Source organism: Mytilus californianus, unplaced genomic scaffold (assembly GCF_021869535.1).
Source record: "Mytilus californianus isolate M0D057914Y unplaced genomic scaffold, xbMytCali1.0.p SCAF_2, whole genome shotgun sequence".
In the NCBI taxonomy this organism is placed as follows: domain Eukaryota; kingdom Metazoa; phylum Mollusca; class Bivalvia; order Mytilida; family Mytilidae; genus Mytilus; species Mytilus californianus.
In genome coordinates, this window is record NW_026262668.1 from 100734393 (window position 1) to 100754321 (window position 19929).

Here is a 19929-nt window from a genome sequence, read left to right on the forward strand (position 1 = left end):
TCGGACTCTTATTTTTCGACGTTTTTGGACATTACAGATACACCTGAATAATGTATACAGGGAAAATGTATAAATTACTTCAGAGATTGTTTTTATAATTTCAAAGAATTTTGTGGAATATGATTGGCCGCAATATTACTGGTATATGTTTAAAATTCACCAGGGTAAACCAATTAGAAAGTGTCATAAAGTCCTTATCTCATATATACTACACTATACTTTTTGTAATTTTATTGGAATGTAAATAATAATAATAATATGCTTTATTTGAAAACACTATGTCACATTCACATGTGAAACAAGAGGTAAGCATGTACAAAATACAATCACATACAATCATAAAAAGAAATAAAACAACTCTAAAATGGAATATATAAATAATTACTATACTTTATAATACTTTAATTAACTTTGAAACGAATAAAGATACATTTTTAGTGCCTTTATATTACCCAATGATAGTAATCCTTTCATTTTTGCTGCGCTGGGATATTCAACATAGTACTGAAGAATGTGTTGATTTCTGATATTTTTTACTAAGATGGAATTGCATTCGAATAAGCAATGGTATTCATTACCAATAGCAATCGAACACATATTACATACCCTCTCTTCTTTCGGAATATAGTATCATCTACCCAGCTCTACTGAAAATTTCACATTACAGCATCTTAATTTAGAAATATATTCACGTTCAATTGGTGATAATTGTACAAGATACTTTTCTAGACCAAACTTTGTTTTAAACAGACCGTAAAATTCACCTCTGGAAGAATTGTCAATTTGACTAGACCATTTTTGAATGTATGCATCTTTCGGAATTTTCTTTCAGAACCGGCGTGTTTCAATTGATTTATATCTACTGGCAATTGCTGAGTCCAAACATAGCTAAGTCCAGAATTGTCTAAAATCGATTTAAGATAGTCAATCCACTAGAACGTGTAATCATCTTTTAAGTTGAACATTATTTGATACATGATATTGCTTAGTTTGTTTTCATTGGCGAGAAGTTTATTCCAAAAAACATTCTAACTTTTATTATGGTATCTATTGGTGTACGACCAAGTTCTCCATATATCATAAAATTTGTTGTCGAGGATCTAATTTTTAACACATTTCGGCAAACCTGTAGTTGAGTTTTTCCAGCATGTAATTGTTTCCGACTCCCCATATTTCACTCCCATATGTCAGAATGGGAAGTATAAGTGCATCAAACAGTTGTAATTGCAAGTCGATATGTATTGAGAGGTTACGTATCTTTTTTATAAAGACTAAATGATGCTTTCTGTGCTTGTTCGCTTAGACGTTTTTGTTTTTTTTTTGCTGTAGCAAATGAACCATTGTAATTAAAAGTTAGTCCTAGATAAATGAAAAAGGATCTTGAATTTCAATAGACTGGTTAAAAAGTTGACACTTTGGTAATTTTCGTGATTTCCGTTTGCAGAACACAACCTTTGTCTTCGAATACTATTACCTGGTAAGTTAGCCTGAAAAAACTGATTTGTACAAAGCGGCATATTTTAATGTCATCTTAACTATCATTTATATATGCATGTTATATTTGCTGAATGATTATTAATGTACCCAACCTGCTAATTCATTAAGGTTATCAGGGTAAATTAACATTTGCCATTAAACGTACAAAAGATTGATTACTGATTAATCGTAAAATATTTGAGATACTAGGAGAATTTTGCTATTAAAACGGGCAGTACATACCTACTTATGATAAAAGTAAAGCAGAATACGTGTTCCCATTTTGTGAGTGTTTGTACTGGAAGTGACGGACATAAATGAACATTTTATGATGATAACAGTCTTGATTGAACCATTTCTAACACCTTTTAAAAAATTGCTAAATGACGCGTTGAAATTTCCCGTAATTTAACGTCTATTATTATGACGTCAATGTGGAGTAAACGTTTCGAAGTGCAAGTAAACAGCAATGTTCACTATCTATGAGGTAAGTTAAAAAAAAACAGAACAAGTGTCGGAAATATTATCGATAAGCGTACCATACACTCCAATTGAATGGAGTTGATGCTTGGACAGTGTAAATTACATTGTCATAGTTTTATGACATTGTCTTTGAACATCAAAATGCTATTTACTATATACTAGTGAGACTGTGTCATCCTGATTCAAAATAACTTTGATTTAGAAAAAGTGCTTTGCAACCGCGGACAAAAACCAGAAATTGGACTGTATAACGAATATGGATAAAATTTTCACTGATATTTCATATATTTGGGCTGCGTTTTATTTACGTGCTCAAAAGTGTTTATTTTCATGTTTAAATTGGTGAATATTTTCAATCCTTTTTGTCTGCATAAAAAAATGATACTCGCGACATCACGAAACGTAATAATCATTTAGCAAATATTTTCTGATTCAGACTTTTAAAAATGTTTAATCAAGGGTTGTATAAAAAGATCTCACGTTGTAGAAACTTTCGATCTGTATTCCTCTGTAAATGCCCAATAGGCAAATTCTGTAATGTAAATTCCTTCCTCGTAAAATTAACGTTGCGCAATCTCAGCAACTTGGTAAATGACGCATCATCCGATCCATTGACATCCCCATTTCTATGCGTAGTTTGTAAATGAAAAAAAGCTCACTGTTTACAGTATATTTTTAGTGAAAAAAGACATGTTTATGAAAGGTTCCATACCATGTGGATGATGAATTTTATAATTGTGCTGTTGTTAGTGCTGGTTGGATTGACAGAAAGGACACATGCCGAAAATACTGCAGTAGTTAATGGACAAGTAAAATCCATAAAAAGAAACAGTTGTCAATTGAACTGCAAGCTCCCGAATTTTCTGCAAGTACTATGTAATCCATTGATACCTCACCTTCATTGTAAGAAGTCGTCGGTTGAGAAAACAATCAAAAAGTGAGTTTCATATTGAACGTATCACAGTCTTAAGATTAACACTCTCTCACTTCATTTTTCAATAACCGCCTAGGTTGCCTAGTGTTAGCGTGAACAGCCTTAATTGCAAAAGGTCTTGGGTTCGATTCCCAACCGGTCAAACCAAAGACTTGAGAATTGATATATTTCCTGCTTTTCTGTAAATCACGCCTTGAGAATTGATATATTTCCTGCTTTTCTGTAAATCACGCGATATTTCTGAGTAAGAACAAAGACTAGTCGGCTCGGGTTCAGAATAATGTGTCCGGGTATGATGACATGTCTTCCTGCCGACTGTTACCATGAGAAATCCATCTCAGTGTGTTGGTCTAGTTCAAAGCAGTGTCTATACAATGTCCTCGTCCTGAAAATGCATTTAGTTTTCAACAGGACATTAAACATCCATCTAAGTGTGAAAATGTTTCAGAATTTAAACAAAACACATTTTGTAGTATCCTATAATAGAAGTATATTGGCAAAGTTGAGGTTAAGTCCCAATGATCTCAACATTAAGAAAGGTAAATACATTAGTTTTTAAATGTTAAAGATCAATTATGTAATCTTTGTGATCAGTGATCAGTTTCACAAAAAAAATCAGGTACATTTCCTTATGAACTGTGCCGGTCTTCAACAATAACAAAAACATTAGTAAAGTCCATTAGTATTTTAACATACTCCTTCCAGAAAACAATTTTACGTGGATCAAGAGTAATATAAAAATATTGTCTATATATTATTTAAATTTGTAGCTTCGTTGTTTAGAAACCATTCGCATTTGAGCAAGTTAAAAACCAACAATGCTTTTAAAAAAAAGTACAGCTGGAAATACTCAGATCAATGAAATATTATTTACTATGTATTTCCATTATTTGAATTCTTTTTTATTTTATTGGGTGGAGGGGGGTTAATCACTAGAACTATTATTATTATAATCAGGAACAAATTAGAATGAATTATTGTAATTTCTTTATTTCATATATTATATTTATGTATTATTCATTGTAATCGTTCTTCTCCTTGTGGGCGTTTTCATTAACACAAAGTATCTGTATAAAAAAAGTCCGACAGTCACATAATCAAATACACATAGATAATCAATTATTGAAAAGCAAAAAGTTGTGTACTAAAGTATTCTTGTTCTGATTACGTTTTCTATACATGCCTTAAAATATTGGTATTTTTTTTTAGATTAACTCAGGTTGAAAACACCATCAAATGTTATTGCATGTGGCATGCAGTTCTCAGGGATGGAAGAGTGGATAAAAGTGTTTTTGCCCAGATGGTTGACTACACGCCTTACAACAAAACAAAACAACTGAGGGTTAGGTTGTCAACACTGGGAAGAGAATGTCAAGCTTTTAACGATCAACTATGTGGTAAGTTAATGTTTTGTAAAACAAATCAATGAATTATTTACTTTTCGCTGGTTCTCGTTTTTTTTCTATGTCGCGTTTCAAAAGGCTGTGCATAACCATAAGCTAGTTTTATGATCCGCCTATGTGCCTTAGTTTATAGTGCAAAGTAAACAGACAAAAAAAAGTTTCAATTTCAATAATTTAATGTACCTCCCCCACCCTTTCTAAATTTTAATTTTTCAATTGTATACGGAGATTAATTTTGAAGACATGTATGTAGCACCAAACATAGTCTGATTGCAGTTTTTGACATTTTTACTTATTATGTCTGTTTGTTTTCTCACACATTGTTGTCAATATAATGGAATTCTATGCGACTGTCATACAAGTGAGAGGTTAAGCTGGTTTAATCCACCATTTTCTGCATAAGGAAATGCCTGTACCAAGTCACGAATATGACAGTTGTTTTCCATTCGTTTGATGTATTTGAGCTTTTGATTTTGCCATTTGATAAGGGAATTTCCGTTTTGAATTTTCCTTGGAGTTCGGTATTTTTGTTATTTTAATTTTTATTGACTATACTTAAAATGAACCTCATCAAATACGATTCCAAAATAGTCACTAACAAGGAATAAATATTTAAAAAGTCGTAGTAATAGATTCCATTGAGCACAAAACTAATCCAAATCATATCTGAGGTAGTTAATGCAAACCTTAGCTGTGCATTATTCAGATTATAGTACAGTAAGAACAAAGAAATTTTGCCTATGTCATGTGTTAAGATGACGTTATTTGAAAAAAAAAATATGCCAAATTGGGATTTTGACCCAGATTTGACGATTCACTGGAGTAGAAATGTGTTAGTGGGGCTTGTTCATGGAAACATGTTCCTGTTTCAGACATGTTTTACAGCGAGTTAATGATCTTCGAAAAATCCAAAAATTAGAGATGAAATTGGGGAAAAATTGTGGAGTTTTGTAATTTAAAAAACAAAATGAATATTTAAACTTATTTATTTTTTTAGGGTGGGATGAAATGACCATACATAGTCATTGTTTTATCTTAAGAGCTTGATTGAATTACATTCCATAAAATTAAATCAAAGCACCAAGGGCGCTATAGGCAGTTAATTATAAAACCAAAGGCAAACTTGACAGAAGTAAAGATGAATATTGTGGAAGAATTGGTGAAAATATTTATCTCAGCTATTTCTCAAGTATCAAATAATGTTTGTACCGTAATGTTTCCGCTATCCAATCCTACCACTTTCAAAAGATATTTCCAATTTATTTTTTAAAGATTCAATGTCTGAGATTATGCACATACACTGTCCCATGTTTGGGGAGAGTTTTGTGCCAGCTAACATGTTTAACCCGCCACATTCTGTATGTACATGTCCATAGTCACTGTGTATCATCGCCACCGGAAATTGGGTACTAACGAAGCGGAGAGAAATGGAAAAAAAAGTAAACAAGTTAAGAATTCATTCAATTTAAAGCATTTCAACTGATTTGACGAGGGTACCGCTTAAGAAATGATTTTCTGATATATAATTCTTTAAATTATTAGGCCGATAAGTACAAAATTAAGACAAGATTTTGTGTTATACTCAAGAACTTGTCACTTAGTACCTGAAAATTTCGAGGTCGATCGTCCACTGTCGCCCCATTGGCAAGATATTCAACTGTTTTTCATTATTTTTCCAGACACTTTTTTAGATTATTATAGTGTGGCATCATATTTACTGAAATTTGTTGTCAAAATGAACGTTTTTCAAGAATATAGACCATAAAAAATAAAGTCTAGGGTACGGCAACTTGCTCGTGTTGACAAATTTACTGTATGGCAACTTGTTTTCAACTGTATGGCAACTTGCTAATTTCAAAATATTTATTTGCCGTCTTCTTAAAGAAAATAAAGTATTAGGTTCAAATATCTAATTATGCATTTGATAAAAATACAATTCGCTTGTCACCATTTAAGATGTATACACAATATAAGGCTTGAACACAGTCCTATTTCATCTTTTACATACCTGATGTATACAATATGAATACGGCATATACAAAAGCTGGCAAATGTTGTAACTTTCGGAAAGGCATGTCACTGTTTTACTGACCTGTTGTTCTGCCCTGACGTAGCGTTAAATGTTACCCATGTCCGTCCAGAAAGTCCTAATAATTGGTTTCCGTTCTCTAACTTTAGTATGCCTTAACCAAGTGTTTTAAAACTTACACGAAATGCTTATCACCACAAAACACAGATCAAGTTATAAATTGGGTAGCGTCACTGTTACCGTTCTTGAGTTATGCCCTTTTATAAATGAAAAAAGCTTAAGCTGTCGTTTCTGTTCTCAAACTTTAGATTGCCTCAACCAAATGTTTTAACCATACAACATTAGTCAGCATTTGCATATAAGTGATGAACATTTCGGGGATGGGTTGTGGGTGGAGGGAAGGAAAGAGGTAATGGCAGGATAATTTTTCCGCATTGAATATTTAGAACCATTAAGTGAATGAATTCTCTTTCAACTTTCAGATGAAATGAATGATATGAATGAATTATCATTCTCTGCAAAAAAAAAATATTGTATTGCTACACCACGGCAGCATGTTAAGGGAGGTTTGAGTGCTCACAAACATGTTTAAGCCCGCCTCAATATATATGTGTCTGTCCCTGGTCAGGAACATGTAATATAGCGGCTGTCGTAAGTTGCTGCCTCACATATCTGTTTATGATTTTGTCATAAATCAGGCAATTTTGATACGGTATGGGTTTTGTTCATTGTGAAGTGTATAGTAACCAATAGTTGGTCAAATCTATTTCATTTGGACTTTGTTTGAAAGTCCTCTCAGTGAAAACCATTCCACGTCTTCTTTTTTCAATTAATGTTATTGTCTTATTTGTAAAAGGCAGATACAGCCAATATATTAGAATAAAGAACATTAATTTTCTAAAAAAAAAACTTCATCTCTATATAGTAAGAAACGAACAAGCTCGGTGGCTAACACTGTTTGAATTTAAAAAAAAATATTAACCTTAGATTAATCATTTTTGGAAAGAATGAAAAAAGAATCCGATACAAGGGATACAAATCTGGCTGTGGCTACGGCATACACTATTTATATAAACTTTCTACTTGAGAATAAAGATGACCTTGTATGAAGTTTTTTTTGGTTGTCATCTTAATATTATATACTTATTAATACAATTCACAAAAGCTAGCATCTTCGACTTGTAAGTTTAAAGAATTATAATGAAATAACATCAAATAAGGACAGGTTGAAATATTTTTGAATCCTGATGGTGCATACTCATAAATTCTTTTGGAACAGTCCACGTAAATTTAAATGTTGATTTGATAGCGTTCATTTATTGATTTGCCCTCGTAAACAGTTTTGTTAAAATACCGAAATCGGTAAATTCTTATCGTGAACGAATAAGTCGGGTACACCTTTTTACATTCAGGCGTGCTTAAGTTGCACTTTTTTCTTCTTATTAAGAAAAATGATTTTAATTTTAGCATCTATCTAAAGATTAGATTATTTACACACACACAAAAATAAGGCTTACTGTTGATTTTGAAACTCTATGAATTCACATTTATATTCAACCAAACAGATAGGCCGAGATCCATACCTTAATAAGTTTCAAAACAGAGAAGGTGTGTTTGAAAACAAATAATCACGTACTGCTATATCTTTTAAGGCAAATGCAAGTCTTACTTGTATTAATTATATAACTTTAACTGGCACAATATCACATTAAAAATTACTGAGAAATATTATACATAGTAATCATGAAAATGTACTACTGTAACAATGAAAATTCGGACGAATACACTCCTTTTCACCACCCCTCCATCTACTCATTTAAGTTTAGGCCAAACAGTCTTAGCAACAGTCTTTTATTATTTTTTCCCTGTAAATAAAAAGATTGATTGAATTTACTTAAACTAAAAAAAAAATGCAATCTTATTTTCAATAAGAAACAAGAAAATTAATTCGAAACACAATTCATGATTTTCTTCACTTTTCTTTTAACAAATATTCATTTCAGAAATTTAAAAAATAAACAATAAACAATGTTGAAAACCGTACCTTGACCTATAATGGTTTACTTTTATAAAGTGTGACTTGGATGGAGAGTTGTCTCATTGGCACTCATACCACATCTTCCTATATCTATTTAACCCAGCACATTCTTTATGTGTCTGTCCGAAGTCACGAGCCTGTAGTTTGGTGGTTGTCGTTGGTTCATCTCTATCATATTTGTTATTTTTCGTAAATTGTTTTGTTGTGAGTTAGGCCGTTAGTTTTCTTGTTGAATGCTTCCACAATTTTCATGTCGGGGCTTTTTATAGCCGACTGTAAGGTACGACTTTTCGTTGTTGAAGGCCAAAATATAGCATATAATTGCTTACATACACTTTATTTGACCCTGGTGGATAGTTATCTTATTTGCAATCATACAACATCTCCACTGTTTATATTTTTAAAAAAAACAACAGCACCAACAAAAGATGAATGGTCGGTTTTTTGTATTGAACTTGCAAAATTTCACCCTGACAACAAATAAGACAACAGTCGTTATTATTATAATGATATATGAATGTATTTAGGATAATATGGTTGAAAAAAACCTTTTTGTCTTTAAAAACACAAAGTCAAATAGAGGTACGCAACGACGACTTCTGAACGGAATTAACGGCATATATTTTATAATATTTGATAAGTAGTTTATTTTGTATATTTGTAAGCCGGTAAAGCTTTGATACAGCCAAAATATCGTCACTTGATGTTATCTAAACAGTGATTAATTTCATCTTTAAATTACAATATATAGCAAGACGCCGTACAGACAAAAGTTGTTATTTTGCAATTCGCCGTACAACGTCCTGCAATTCGCCGTACAATAAACAAACAATGTTTTGGTCTATATTCTTTAAAAACATCTTTATGACAACAGATTTCAGTCAAAATGATGTCACACTATCATAATCTAAAAACGTGTCTGGAAAAATAATGAAAAACAGTTGAATATCTTGCCAATGGGGCGACAGAGGACAATCGACCTCGAAATTTTCAGGTACTAAGTGGCAAGCTTTGGAGTATAACACACAATATTGTCTTAATTTTGTACACATCGGCCTAATAATTTAAAGAATTATATATCAGAAAATCATTTCTTAAGCGGTACCCTCGTCAAATCAGTAAAAATGCTTTAAATTGAATGAATTCTTACCTTGTTTACTTTTTTTTTCCATTTCTCTCCGCTTCGTTAGTACCCAATTTCCGGTGGCGATGATACACAGTGATAGTGAGAACCCAGTAATTTGGTGATTGTTGATTGTTGCTGTATATCATATTTATTTTTCATAATTGTTTTGTACATAAATCAGCTGGCTACTTTAGTTTTATTGTTTTACATTTGTCATTTTGTGGTCGTTTATAGCTTACTATGCAGTAAAGGTTTTGCTAATTGTTGCGGACTGCATGGAGGAATATTCTAAATTTCTTATCAGAATAATAATTTCAATAATGGTGTCCAACAGTGTTGTATGGTTTAAGTGCCAATCTGCCTAAGAATCAGGCAGTGGTGAAAACATGACAAACAAAAACCCACTCAGGTTGACATTAATTTTTGTTCAAAATGTATAATGGTGCATGAATATAACATTCGTTTCCTTGTCCTGTTCTGGTAATTCAAGATATAATTTGGTTGAAATGCACTAGAAATGAAAGATTCGGGGAGCTAACTTCGTAATTTGCTATCATTCTAACCAAAATTTATCTAGAGATTTCTCGAATTACCAGACACGCAGAAACGAAAGACCTACCATTTCTAACTCAGGATGAGGTTAACTTCAAAATAGGATGGTTAGGTCGGTGGGTTTTTTAGGGCATGTTTTGATTTTTTTCAAAATTGCCTGATTCTTACAAAGACTGGCACTTAATTCCACTATGTACTAGAGTTTGAATATGCCATATTAGCGGTTTTAGTTGGATCAGCTGGTGCCACTATGCACAATTATCAAATCATACCTGAAACTATCTGAAGTGGTGTAATTTTCTTGTATATTATATTACAATAAATGCTGATGTTGTTATAATGGCCTAGCAATGATGCAACATATATTTTTGAAGGCTGTACGGTTGCCTATAATTGCTTACATTCACTGCATTTGAATTTTGACGGATAGTTGTCTCATTGGCAATCATACCACATCTTCTTATTTTTATAACAATTGTACATGTCTAATCTGTAATAAGCTGTTAACACAGAGACATGTTTTGCCTATTTGTTATTTTGATAATGCAAATGTTAAAGTTGAATTAAAATAGAAATACTTTAACATGTAAGTGATATTCAAAGACAATGAACTATGACTGATGGTACAGGGCTCATCAATCTCCATGGAAATGAGATGTGCCAATGCTTATACAACTGCTTACCAAATACCATTGACTTTTCAAAACCTTTCCCATTAAACAAACCTTAACACAAATTCAATTTCTAAGTCAATGAACCATAATCATGATAATGAGGGGGTGGGGTTATATAATATCCATGAAAATGAAACTTTTAAATACCAATACGTTTGCATACCAAATAGCTTTAACTTAAGATTACTGGTAATTTACTGACATAATCATAATAATCACAAACTCATTCATGTAAACTAAGTAAAGTTTCAAAGTCAATAGATCATGCATATGACTGAGGGGTAAGGACCAAATATCCTCTATGGAAATGAGACGTACTACATTTGTAATGCTTCTACACCTGGATGCCAATTATCATTGACCTACCACTATTGGTTTCCCTAAAACTAACCTAATCAAAAGCTAATAAATGAAATTTCAAAGTAAAATAAGTTTCCAAGTAAAAAGAGCATGATTGAGGGGGCGGGGCCAAATAATCTCAATGGAAATTAGAAATGACAAAGTTTATACAACTGCACACCAAATATCATTGACCTACCACTAGTGGTCCCCCCTAAACTGACCTAATCACAAACGTATACATGCAAGTAAAACTATGCAAAGTTTTGGGGCCAAATATTCTCCATGGTAATGAGACGTGCCTATGCTAACACAACTGCTTACCAAATATCATTGACCTACCATAAACTAGACCTTATCACAAAATCACAAACTAATACATCGTTGAAGCCGCCAAAACAGCATGCCTTTATATTATATCTTTTTGACTCTGTCAAGGCAAGACAAAAATTGCAACAAATTTAATACAAATATTTTGTCCATCTTTTTTTAATATTTCTATATTCTTCATTTCTTAGATATATCAATGCTGCATTCACACATAATTCAAAATTCGATTCGCATTAACTGATTTGAATTAGTTTAATACGCATTCGAAACATTTAAGGTAGATTCATGGTATACCGCCATCTTGAATTGTACAATCCCAGTACAAAATCGGTCTAGTTATTTGCCTAAATCTGCAAATTTGGAGACAGATTTGCAATTTATTGGTTAGACTGTATATATATATATAAAAACACTAAGTGATTTATTGTATAACTCTAAATATTTAAACAAATATCAAATTTTGTGTTTTTAGAATCAATTGTTTCCAAATAAGCCATTTAAGGGGAGATAACTCTTTAAGTAAAAAATATATACTGGACTGATAGGGAAATTTTTAATTTTTACTTGTAGCAAAAAACAAGTTCGGTGACACCATTTTTCTTTTTATTTTCTTAAAATATATTATAAAACCTATCTTCTCACAATTTATTTCAACATTCTATCTCATAGATTTTTTTTTATGCACACAAATGTGTTTTTTCATGAACAATCTAACCAAATTTAGGCAAACGAGTTGCGGAGGGTATAATGTTTTTGACCCGTCCGTCCGTCTATCCGTCTGTCCGTCCGTCCGTCCGTCCGTCAGTCTATCAGTCCGTCAGTCCGTCAGTCCTGTTTCTTGTCATCGCAACTCCTCTCAAACCACACAACAGAATTTCACGAAACCTTTTTAGATAATAAGGACATACTATGTAGTTGTGCATATCGACAGGAAATTACGATTCAATTTTTTTTCTAGGAGTTACGCCCCTTTGAACTTATTTACTTTAAGGGCATCCGATACAGTTTCAAGGGAGTTAACTCTTGGCGCGACGTTATGCGTTTGAATTCCCGCAAAACGTCATTTTTTGCGGGACGTAATGCGTGTAATTTTCCGTAATAAGAAACGTAATGTGGATTTTTGATGCTTCAATTTCCGTTTCTCCCGCATGCTAACTTCTAAACCATTAATATTAGTGCATTTGATTCTAACAGGATAACAGTCTAATAAAATCAGAAGAAATAAAACACATTACTGTTTCTGTGAGATCTTCAACAAAGTATCGTATATTGAGCAATCTCAAGACGACTGACCCTTTTGGTGTTACTAATATAATGCATGTCAATTATCATTTTTATTATCATTCATCATCCATGATTTGGTCCGAATCCGATTTTCTGACATTTTATTACAGCACAGAAAACCAATGATATTTTAAAACTAATACCGAAAATTTAGGTACACGAAGAAGTAAATTTCCTAACTGAACAATTTACTAAAATAAATAATGGTATGCCGCTAATATTAACAATGATACAACAAAGTTCCTATTTCTTCCACGTTGCACGTATTTTATCTAACAAAAAGGCAATAGTCAACAATATTTACGCCCGTAAAATTTTGACGGAACGTAATTATGGTATACAAATGTCCGGCGTCTGTCTGTCCGTCTTAAACATGGTACAGCACAAATATCCAAATTTCATTAAACTTAACATAGTTGTTTTTTATGATGGTCAAACGATAAGTATACTTTTTGGTGAACGTTTTGAGTTACAGGTCTTTGTAACTAAAACAAGGGTGTTTTTTTCACAGTTCGCGCCGTATCTCAAAAACGATTTATGATTATTGCTTAAAACTGTACACACCGTGGCTTCTTAGTTATATTAATCTGAAGATCTGTGTACTTTTTGGGGATGATTCAAAATTTTATTTTATAGTTATTGAGTTTATGAAAAAAGAGGGGGTTTTCACATGTCGCGCCGTATCTCAGAAACTATTTATAATTATTGCATAAAACTTCACATACTTGTTACTTAAATTAATCTAAAGATCTGTATACTTTTCCGTGATGATTCTTTAATTCATTTTTGAGATCTTGAATTTTTATTGAGCTTCAATTTGATATCATATAACACATTATAAACTTCCTATTGAGAAAGAATAAGGAATGAGTCAGGATATACTTAGCATGAATTCCTGTACAACCCCCGTGTTATTTTAAAAACATTTATTATGGGTTTTTTTCATAAGGCGATGGGCGTATCATGCGATCGTAGCGCAGCTGTTTATTTTGTTATTTATTTTTTTTACAAATATATTAAAGAAATGACGGATTGACATCAAATACAATGCAATTTCCAATATAATTAATATTTCAAATGGCATAACTCTTTTAAAGAACAGTTGATATGCACTGATTTTCGAACGTGTCCATACGATATTAGTTTTATAAAAATTTGTCAAGAATTGTACACTTGAAAAATCTATTAACCAGAAGGACAGACAGAGGAATGGGCGTGTGATATTTTATGTACCCCGCAATGCGTCACGCTGTGGTGAAAAAATATATATACCAATAAAATTACGCTATGAGAGAAGTATTTGGATTTTAATCGCAACTTGCCACCCTCTCCCACTCTCCCCTCTTCCCCCTATAAAAACAGCATTGAAAACTGAAGAGAAAGTATATAATAGTACAAGATTATAAAAGTGACGTGCAGAGGCGTATTCAGGGGGAGGCTCAGGCCCCCCTTTTGAGGAAAAATTTTAAGTTGGTTATATAGAGAATCACTGAAGCTTGACGAGAGCGGGCCCCCTCTTATGTAGTCAGTGGGCCCCTACTTATGAAAATTTCTGGATCCGCCACTGACTTGCTTTGCAATCGTAATTTAAGTGGGTATAGTGTGGAAAGTTGGGAGAGGAATAGAAACAAACCCAAAGCTGGGGGTGGGTGGGGGAATAGGTAATATGTCCAGTCCTTTCGCTATTAATTCAATCGTTTTGCCAAATCAAAAATTTCAAAATTATGGTTTAGTTTCTCTGTCTGGACAAAAGCATCCTTTGGCAAATTGAAGATTCTCCTTTATAAGATTTTGTTTTTGTTTTCTGACAACATAAAAAAAGAAGATGTGGTGTAATTACCGATAAGACAACTCTCCACAAGAGACAAACATGACACAGAAATTAACAACTATAGGTCATCGTACGGTCTTCAACAATGAGCAAAGCCCATACCGCATAGTCAGCTATAGAAGGCCCCGAAATGACACTGTAAAACAATTCAGACGAGAAAACTAGCGGCCTAATTTATGTACAAAAAAGAAGTTCCGTTTGCAGGAAAAGACCTCATGTAAGTAACTTTTGTGCTGTGATCTAGTGGAAATAAGTATATCAAGTGAACTTTAAAACTGTTCAGAAGCCTATAAATTTTATTCAATTGCAATCATTGACCCTAATAAAAGTTTTATTTTGTGAATAAACGTGAAATTCTAAAAAGTGATTAAAACGTGAATAAAAGGATTTTAAGGAGTATTGTAATGAAACAGCAGCCCACCAAACAAAACAAAACAAAAAACAACATCTAGAGGAAATAATACACGAGTGTGTACAGTACATGTACCTGTATGTCAAGTTCTAAATTGCCGAGTCTTTAATTCTAAAAGCCGTAAAATTATCAACAGTCCGTAATAACTTTTCTTGCGATGTTTCTCACTTAGACCTGGGAACAGTATATCTAATATATATGTTCCTGCTTAGACCACAAACAGAGACAGATATTTATGATTCACGTGATTTTATTTCCGAAAACAATTTGACCAATTTATAGGTAGCTGTTTACAAGCAATATTTATACATCTAAAAAATGTCACCGGTAACTTGCAGAGATAACGTCGAAATTGTCTGCCAGCGACGTCGTGCATTTTAGCGCTTACGTTGAGGTTCCAAAGGGGGGGACTCAATTTTTAGGATAACTCGCGTTTATCATGGAACCCAGCACGGTGACATATATTTTTTATTTGAGATTTGGAGAAAGCATGACAAAATGCAGTTTATGTAGAAAAATGATAAAAATGACATTTTCAGAAACACTTTATTTCCCTACTTTTAGGTTAAAAAAATACCACTTTGAGCATCTGGTCCGCAATGTCAAGCAAGGCTTGCATAATTGTATAGTCATTCGTGTAGGGATTTATTTTTTTCCTTATTGTGTCTTATCACAGCTTCAAATTGAACCCGATCTTAATAATTTACGACGAAGAATATCTGCTCCAAAAATTTTATAACATTGCCTAACTTTTTTACAAAATTGCACAAATCCCCAATTTTCAGCCTCAATTTTCTCAAAAACAAGCATGATGACCTATGTTTTATTTTGTGTTTTATTTAATAACTCGCCAAGGCCTACAACATATTTCAAAATTATAAAAATGACATTATATCGAGAAACTGTATCGGATGCCCTTAATGTACTACTGCAACAGTTTGTCATCTCAACTCCTCTGAAACCACACAACAAAATTTCATAAAACTTTGTAGATAATAAGGACATACTACGCAGATGTGCATTTCGACAGGAAATTACGATTCAATTTTTTTCCAGGAGTTACGCCCCTTTGAATTATTTGCCCAATATACTACTGCAACCTTTTGTCATCGCAACTCCTCTCAAACCACACAACAGAATTTCATGAAACCTTTTCAGATAATAAGGACATACTACGTAGATGTGCATATCGACAGGAAATTACGATTCAATTTTTTTTCTAGGAGTTACGCCCCTTTGAACTTATTTGCTTCAATATACCTCTGCAACAGTTTGTCATCGCAACTCCTCTGAAACCACACAAGTCACAACAGAATTTCATGAAACTTTGTAGATAATAAGGAAATACTAGGTAGATGTGCATATCGACAGGAAATTATGATTCAATTTTTTTTCTAGGAGTTACGTCCCTTTGAACTTATTTGCTTCAATATACCTCTGCACCAGTTTGTCATCGCAACTCCTCTGAAACCACACAACAGAATTTCATGAAACTTTGTAGATAATAAAGACATACTATGTAGATGTGCATATCGACAGGAAATTATGATTCATTTTTTTTTTCTTATACAATTTTTTTTTCTTACAGTTATTTTATTTCTCCAGTGACAATTTGGTGACGTGGGGTATGTGAGCGCGCTCACTAAGGTTCTTTAATTGGAATAGAAATATTTTGTCTTGTCTCATTTAAAACACTAGAAAATGCATATCAATAGACGTATTTACACTTGTATGCAAATTTGTCCGCCATTACGTAAAATCACACAGGTTCCCGTAAACTTTGACATCATAATTCAAAACATTTGACGTCACAATTAAAAAGTGATTGTTGCCTGACGTCAAAAGGTGATTCGGAGTAGATCTAAGGTCATTCGGAAGCAAAATCTAGCTAAATACCAAAAGTGTAAATACGTTTATTGTAAAACTTTTGATGGTTAATTAAGTCTCCCAAACGAAGTTTGGGAAGACTTATTGGTTTTGCTCAGTTCTTATTATTAAGTCGCCAAAACGGAGTTTTGGTGACTTTATGTTTTTGTCCCGTTTCTTATTATTACTATTATTATTGTTATTATTAGCTCACCTGGCCCGAAGGGCCAAGTGAGCTTTTCTCATCACTTGGCGTCCGTCGTCCGTCGTCCGTCGTCGTCCGTCGTGGTCGTTAACTTTTTACATTTTGAACTTCTTCTAGAGAACCACTGAATGGAATGAAACAAAACATGGCATGAATGTTCCTTATGAGGTACTGACCAAGTGTTGTTACTTTGTAGCGGATCCATCATCCAAGATGGCCGCCAGCGGGGGACTTAGTTTAACATAGGACCCCATGGGAAATACATACAAATGTCTTCTTTAAAGGAAACCACAGAATGGAATGAAACCAAACATTGCATGAATATTCCTTACGAGGTGCTGACCAAGTGTTATTACTTTGAAGCTGATCCATTATCCAAGATGGCCGCCAGCGGGGGACTTAGTTTAAAATGGGACCCTACGGGAAATACATACAAATGTCTTCTTTTAGAGAACCACTGAATGGAATGAAACCAAACATGGCATGAATGTTCCATATGAGGTGTTGACCAAGTGTTGTTACTATGAAGCCGATCCATAATCCAAGATGGCCACTACAAATGTCTTCTTTTAGAGAAGAAACCAAACATGGCATGAATGTTTCTTATGAGGTGCTGACCGAGTGTTGTTACTTTGAAGCCGATCCATAATCCAAGATGGCCGCCAGCAGGGGACTTAGTTTAACATGGGACCCTATGGGAAATACATAAAAATGTCTTCTTTTAGAGAACCACTGAATGGAATGAAACCAAACATGGCATGAATGTTCCTTATGAGGTGCTGACCAAGTGTTGTTACTTTGAAGCTGATCCATCATCCAAGATGGCGGCCAGCGGGAGACTTAGTTTAACATAGGAGCCTATGGGAAATACATACAAATGTCTTCTCTTAGAGAACCACTGAATGCAATGAAACCAAACATTGCATGAATGTTCCTTATGAGGTGCTGACCAAGGGTTGTTACTATGAAGCCGATCCATAATCTGAGATGGCCGCCAGCGGAGGACTTAGTTTAACATAGGACCCTATGAGAAATACATACAAGTGTTTTCTTTTAGAGAACCATTGAATGGAATGAAACCAAACATGGCATGCATGTTCCTTTTGATGTGCTGACCAAGTGTTGTTACTTTGAAGCTGATCCTTCATCCATGATGGCCGCCAGATGGGGACAATGTTTAACAAAGGACCCTATGGACAATACATACAAATGTCTTCTTTTAGAGAACCACATACTGAATGGATTGAAACCAAACATGGCAAGAATGTTCCTTATGAGGTGCTGACTAAGTTTTGTTACTTTGAAGCTGATCCTTAATCCATGATGGCCGCCAGCGGGGGACTTCCTTTAACATAAGACCCTAAGGGAAATACATACAAATGCTTCTTCTAGAGGTGCACTGAATGGAATGAAACCAAAACATGGCATAAATGTTTCTTATGAGGTGCTGATGGAGTGTTGCTACTTTGTTGCCGATTTACTGTTCAAGATGGCCACCAGGATTTTTTATTAAATTACAGGACCAATATTAAACCAAATTTGGCCTCACTCATTATTAGGGTATCTGTTATGATTTTAATCTATTTTTACATGATTTCCAAAACCAAAGTAGAATCAGGTGAGCGACACAGGCTCTTGAGAGCCTCTAGTTATTCTTCTTAACCCTAAATTGTCCGACCATTTTCTTCCAAGCCTTAAATGATGGAAACTTTATATTTGGTATGATGATGGGGTAGTATCCCTAGGGGTGCATTCACTATTTTTTATTTCAAATGGGGGTCAACTTGGCACTACTTGGGGGCCGGAACATGGGTGGGGTCATTTTTCGACTATTGATTCGCTACTGGTAGAACCTTTAAGTTTTGTGTAATACAAGAGGCTGATGTCCAGGTGTCCATTCCACATTTTTTATTTCAGCCCGGGGTCATCTTGGCATTATTTTAGGGGGTCAATTTTCATGGAACATTCTAGAACAATAGTCATGTGATAGTGTTGAATTATTCCTATGTACTTTTTATGTTATATCATGATAGATTATTACAGGCAGCAACATATGTAGCTGTAATTCGACTTTGGAATTTTCAAAATGGCCGCCGTTACCATGGAAACTGCAAACATGTGAATTTTTTTTAAAATGCTTCAAATTTAATGAAACTTTACACAAATGTTGACTGTCTTATGTAGATGTGGCATTTGACTTTGGAATTTCCTAAATGGCCACCGTAACCATGGAAACACGAATGCCTAAATTTGAAAATTGGTCCAATTTTTATGAAACTTGTAAGTAATGTGACCTGTCATGTGTAGATGTGCTATCCGACTATGAAATATCACAATGGCTGCCGTCACCATGGAAACAGCAGAACAATGGTTGGGGCCGTTTTGGCGACTTTTGTGATAGCATCCTAACTCAGGATTACTTGTTATTATTATTCTTGCTCTTCCGCCACTTTTTTTAATGAATTTGTCCGCACCATTTTTCTAAAACCGCTTGTCAGATGTACTTAAGGTTTCGCAATATGTTAGATTAACATGTCTAGTGGTGCAATCAGGGTTTCGTTTGTGCATTGGGGTCTAAAAAGGGGTACTTTGAGGGGCCAAAAGAAGGGAGGGGTTTACTAATACTATAGAACGCTATGGGATTTTTTTTTTTTTTTCAAATGATTATAACTTGAAAACCGTTAGTGATAGACACAATCTTTATAATTGAAAATGTTCTACATGATAAAGCACATCTAATGAAATAAAGGGTTCGTCCCCAGGGGTCACCCCTACCCCCTGCCATTTGACAAAGTTGTAATATCTTGTAAGTGGTCAAGATCCCCACCCCTAAACTATATATATTCTGGTTTGTCATGATAAAGCACATCAAATGAAATAAAGGGTAAGTCCCCAGGGGTCACCCCCACCCCCTGCCATTTGAGAAAATTCTAATAACTTGTAAGTT

At 33.8% G+C, this 19929-nt stretch overlaps 1 protein-coding gene across 1 annotated transcript in view; it reads left to right on the forward strand.

Moving 5' to 3' along the window:
* The first annotated feature begins 225 nt into the window (after window positions 1-225).
* LOC127730581 (uncharacterized) overlaps window positions 226-19929 on the forward strand; it is a 53190-nt gene continuing 33486 nt past the window's right edge. Inside the window, exons 1-3 of the mRNA XM_052239033.1 lie at window positions 226-1963; window positions 2639-2896; window positions 4103-4290. Coding sequence (XP_052094993.1) covers window positions 1959-1963; window positions 2639-2896; window positions 4103-4290 — 451 coding nt within the window. The 5' untranslated portion in view covers window positions 226-1958. The remainder of the gene's footprint in view (window positions 1964-2638; window positions 2897-4102; window positions 4291-19929) is intronic.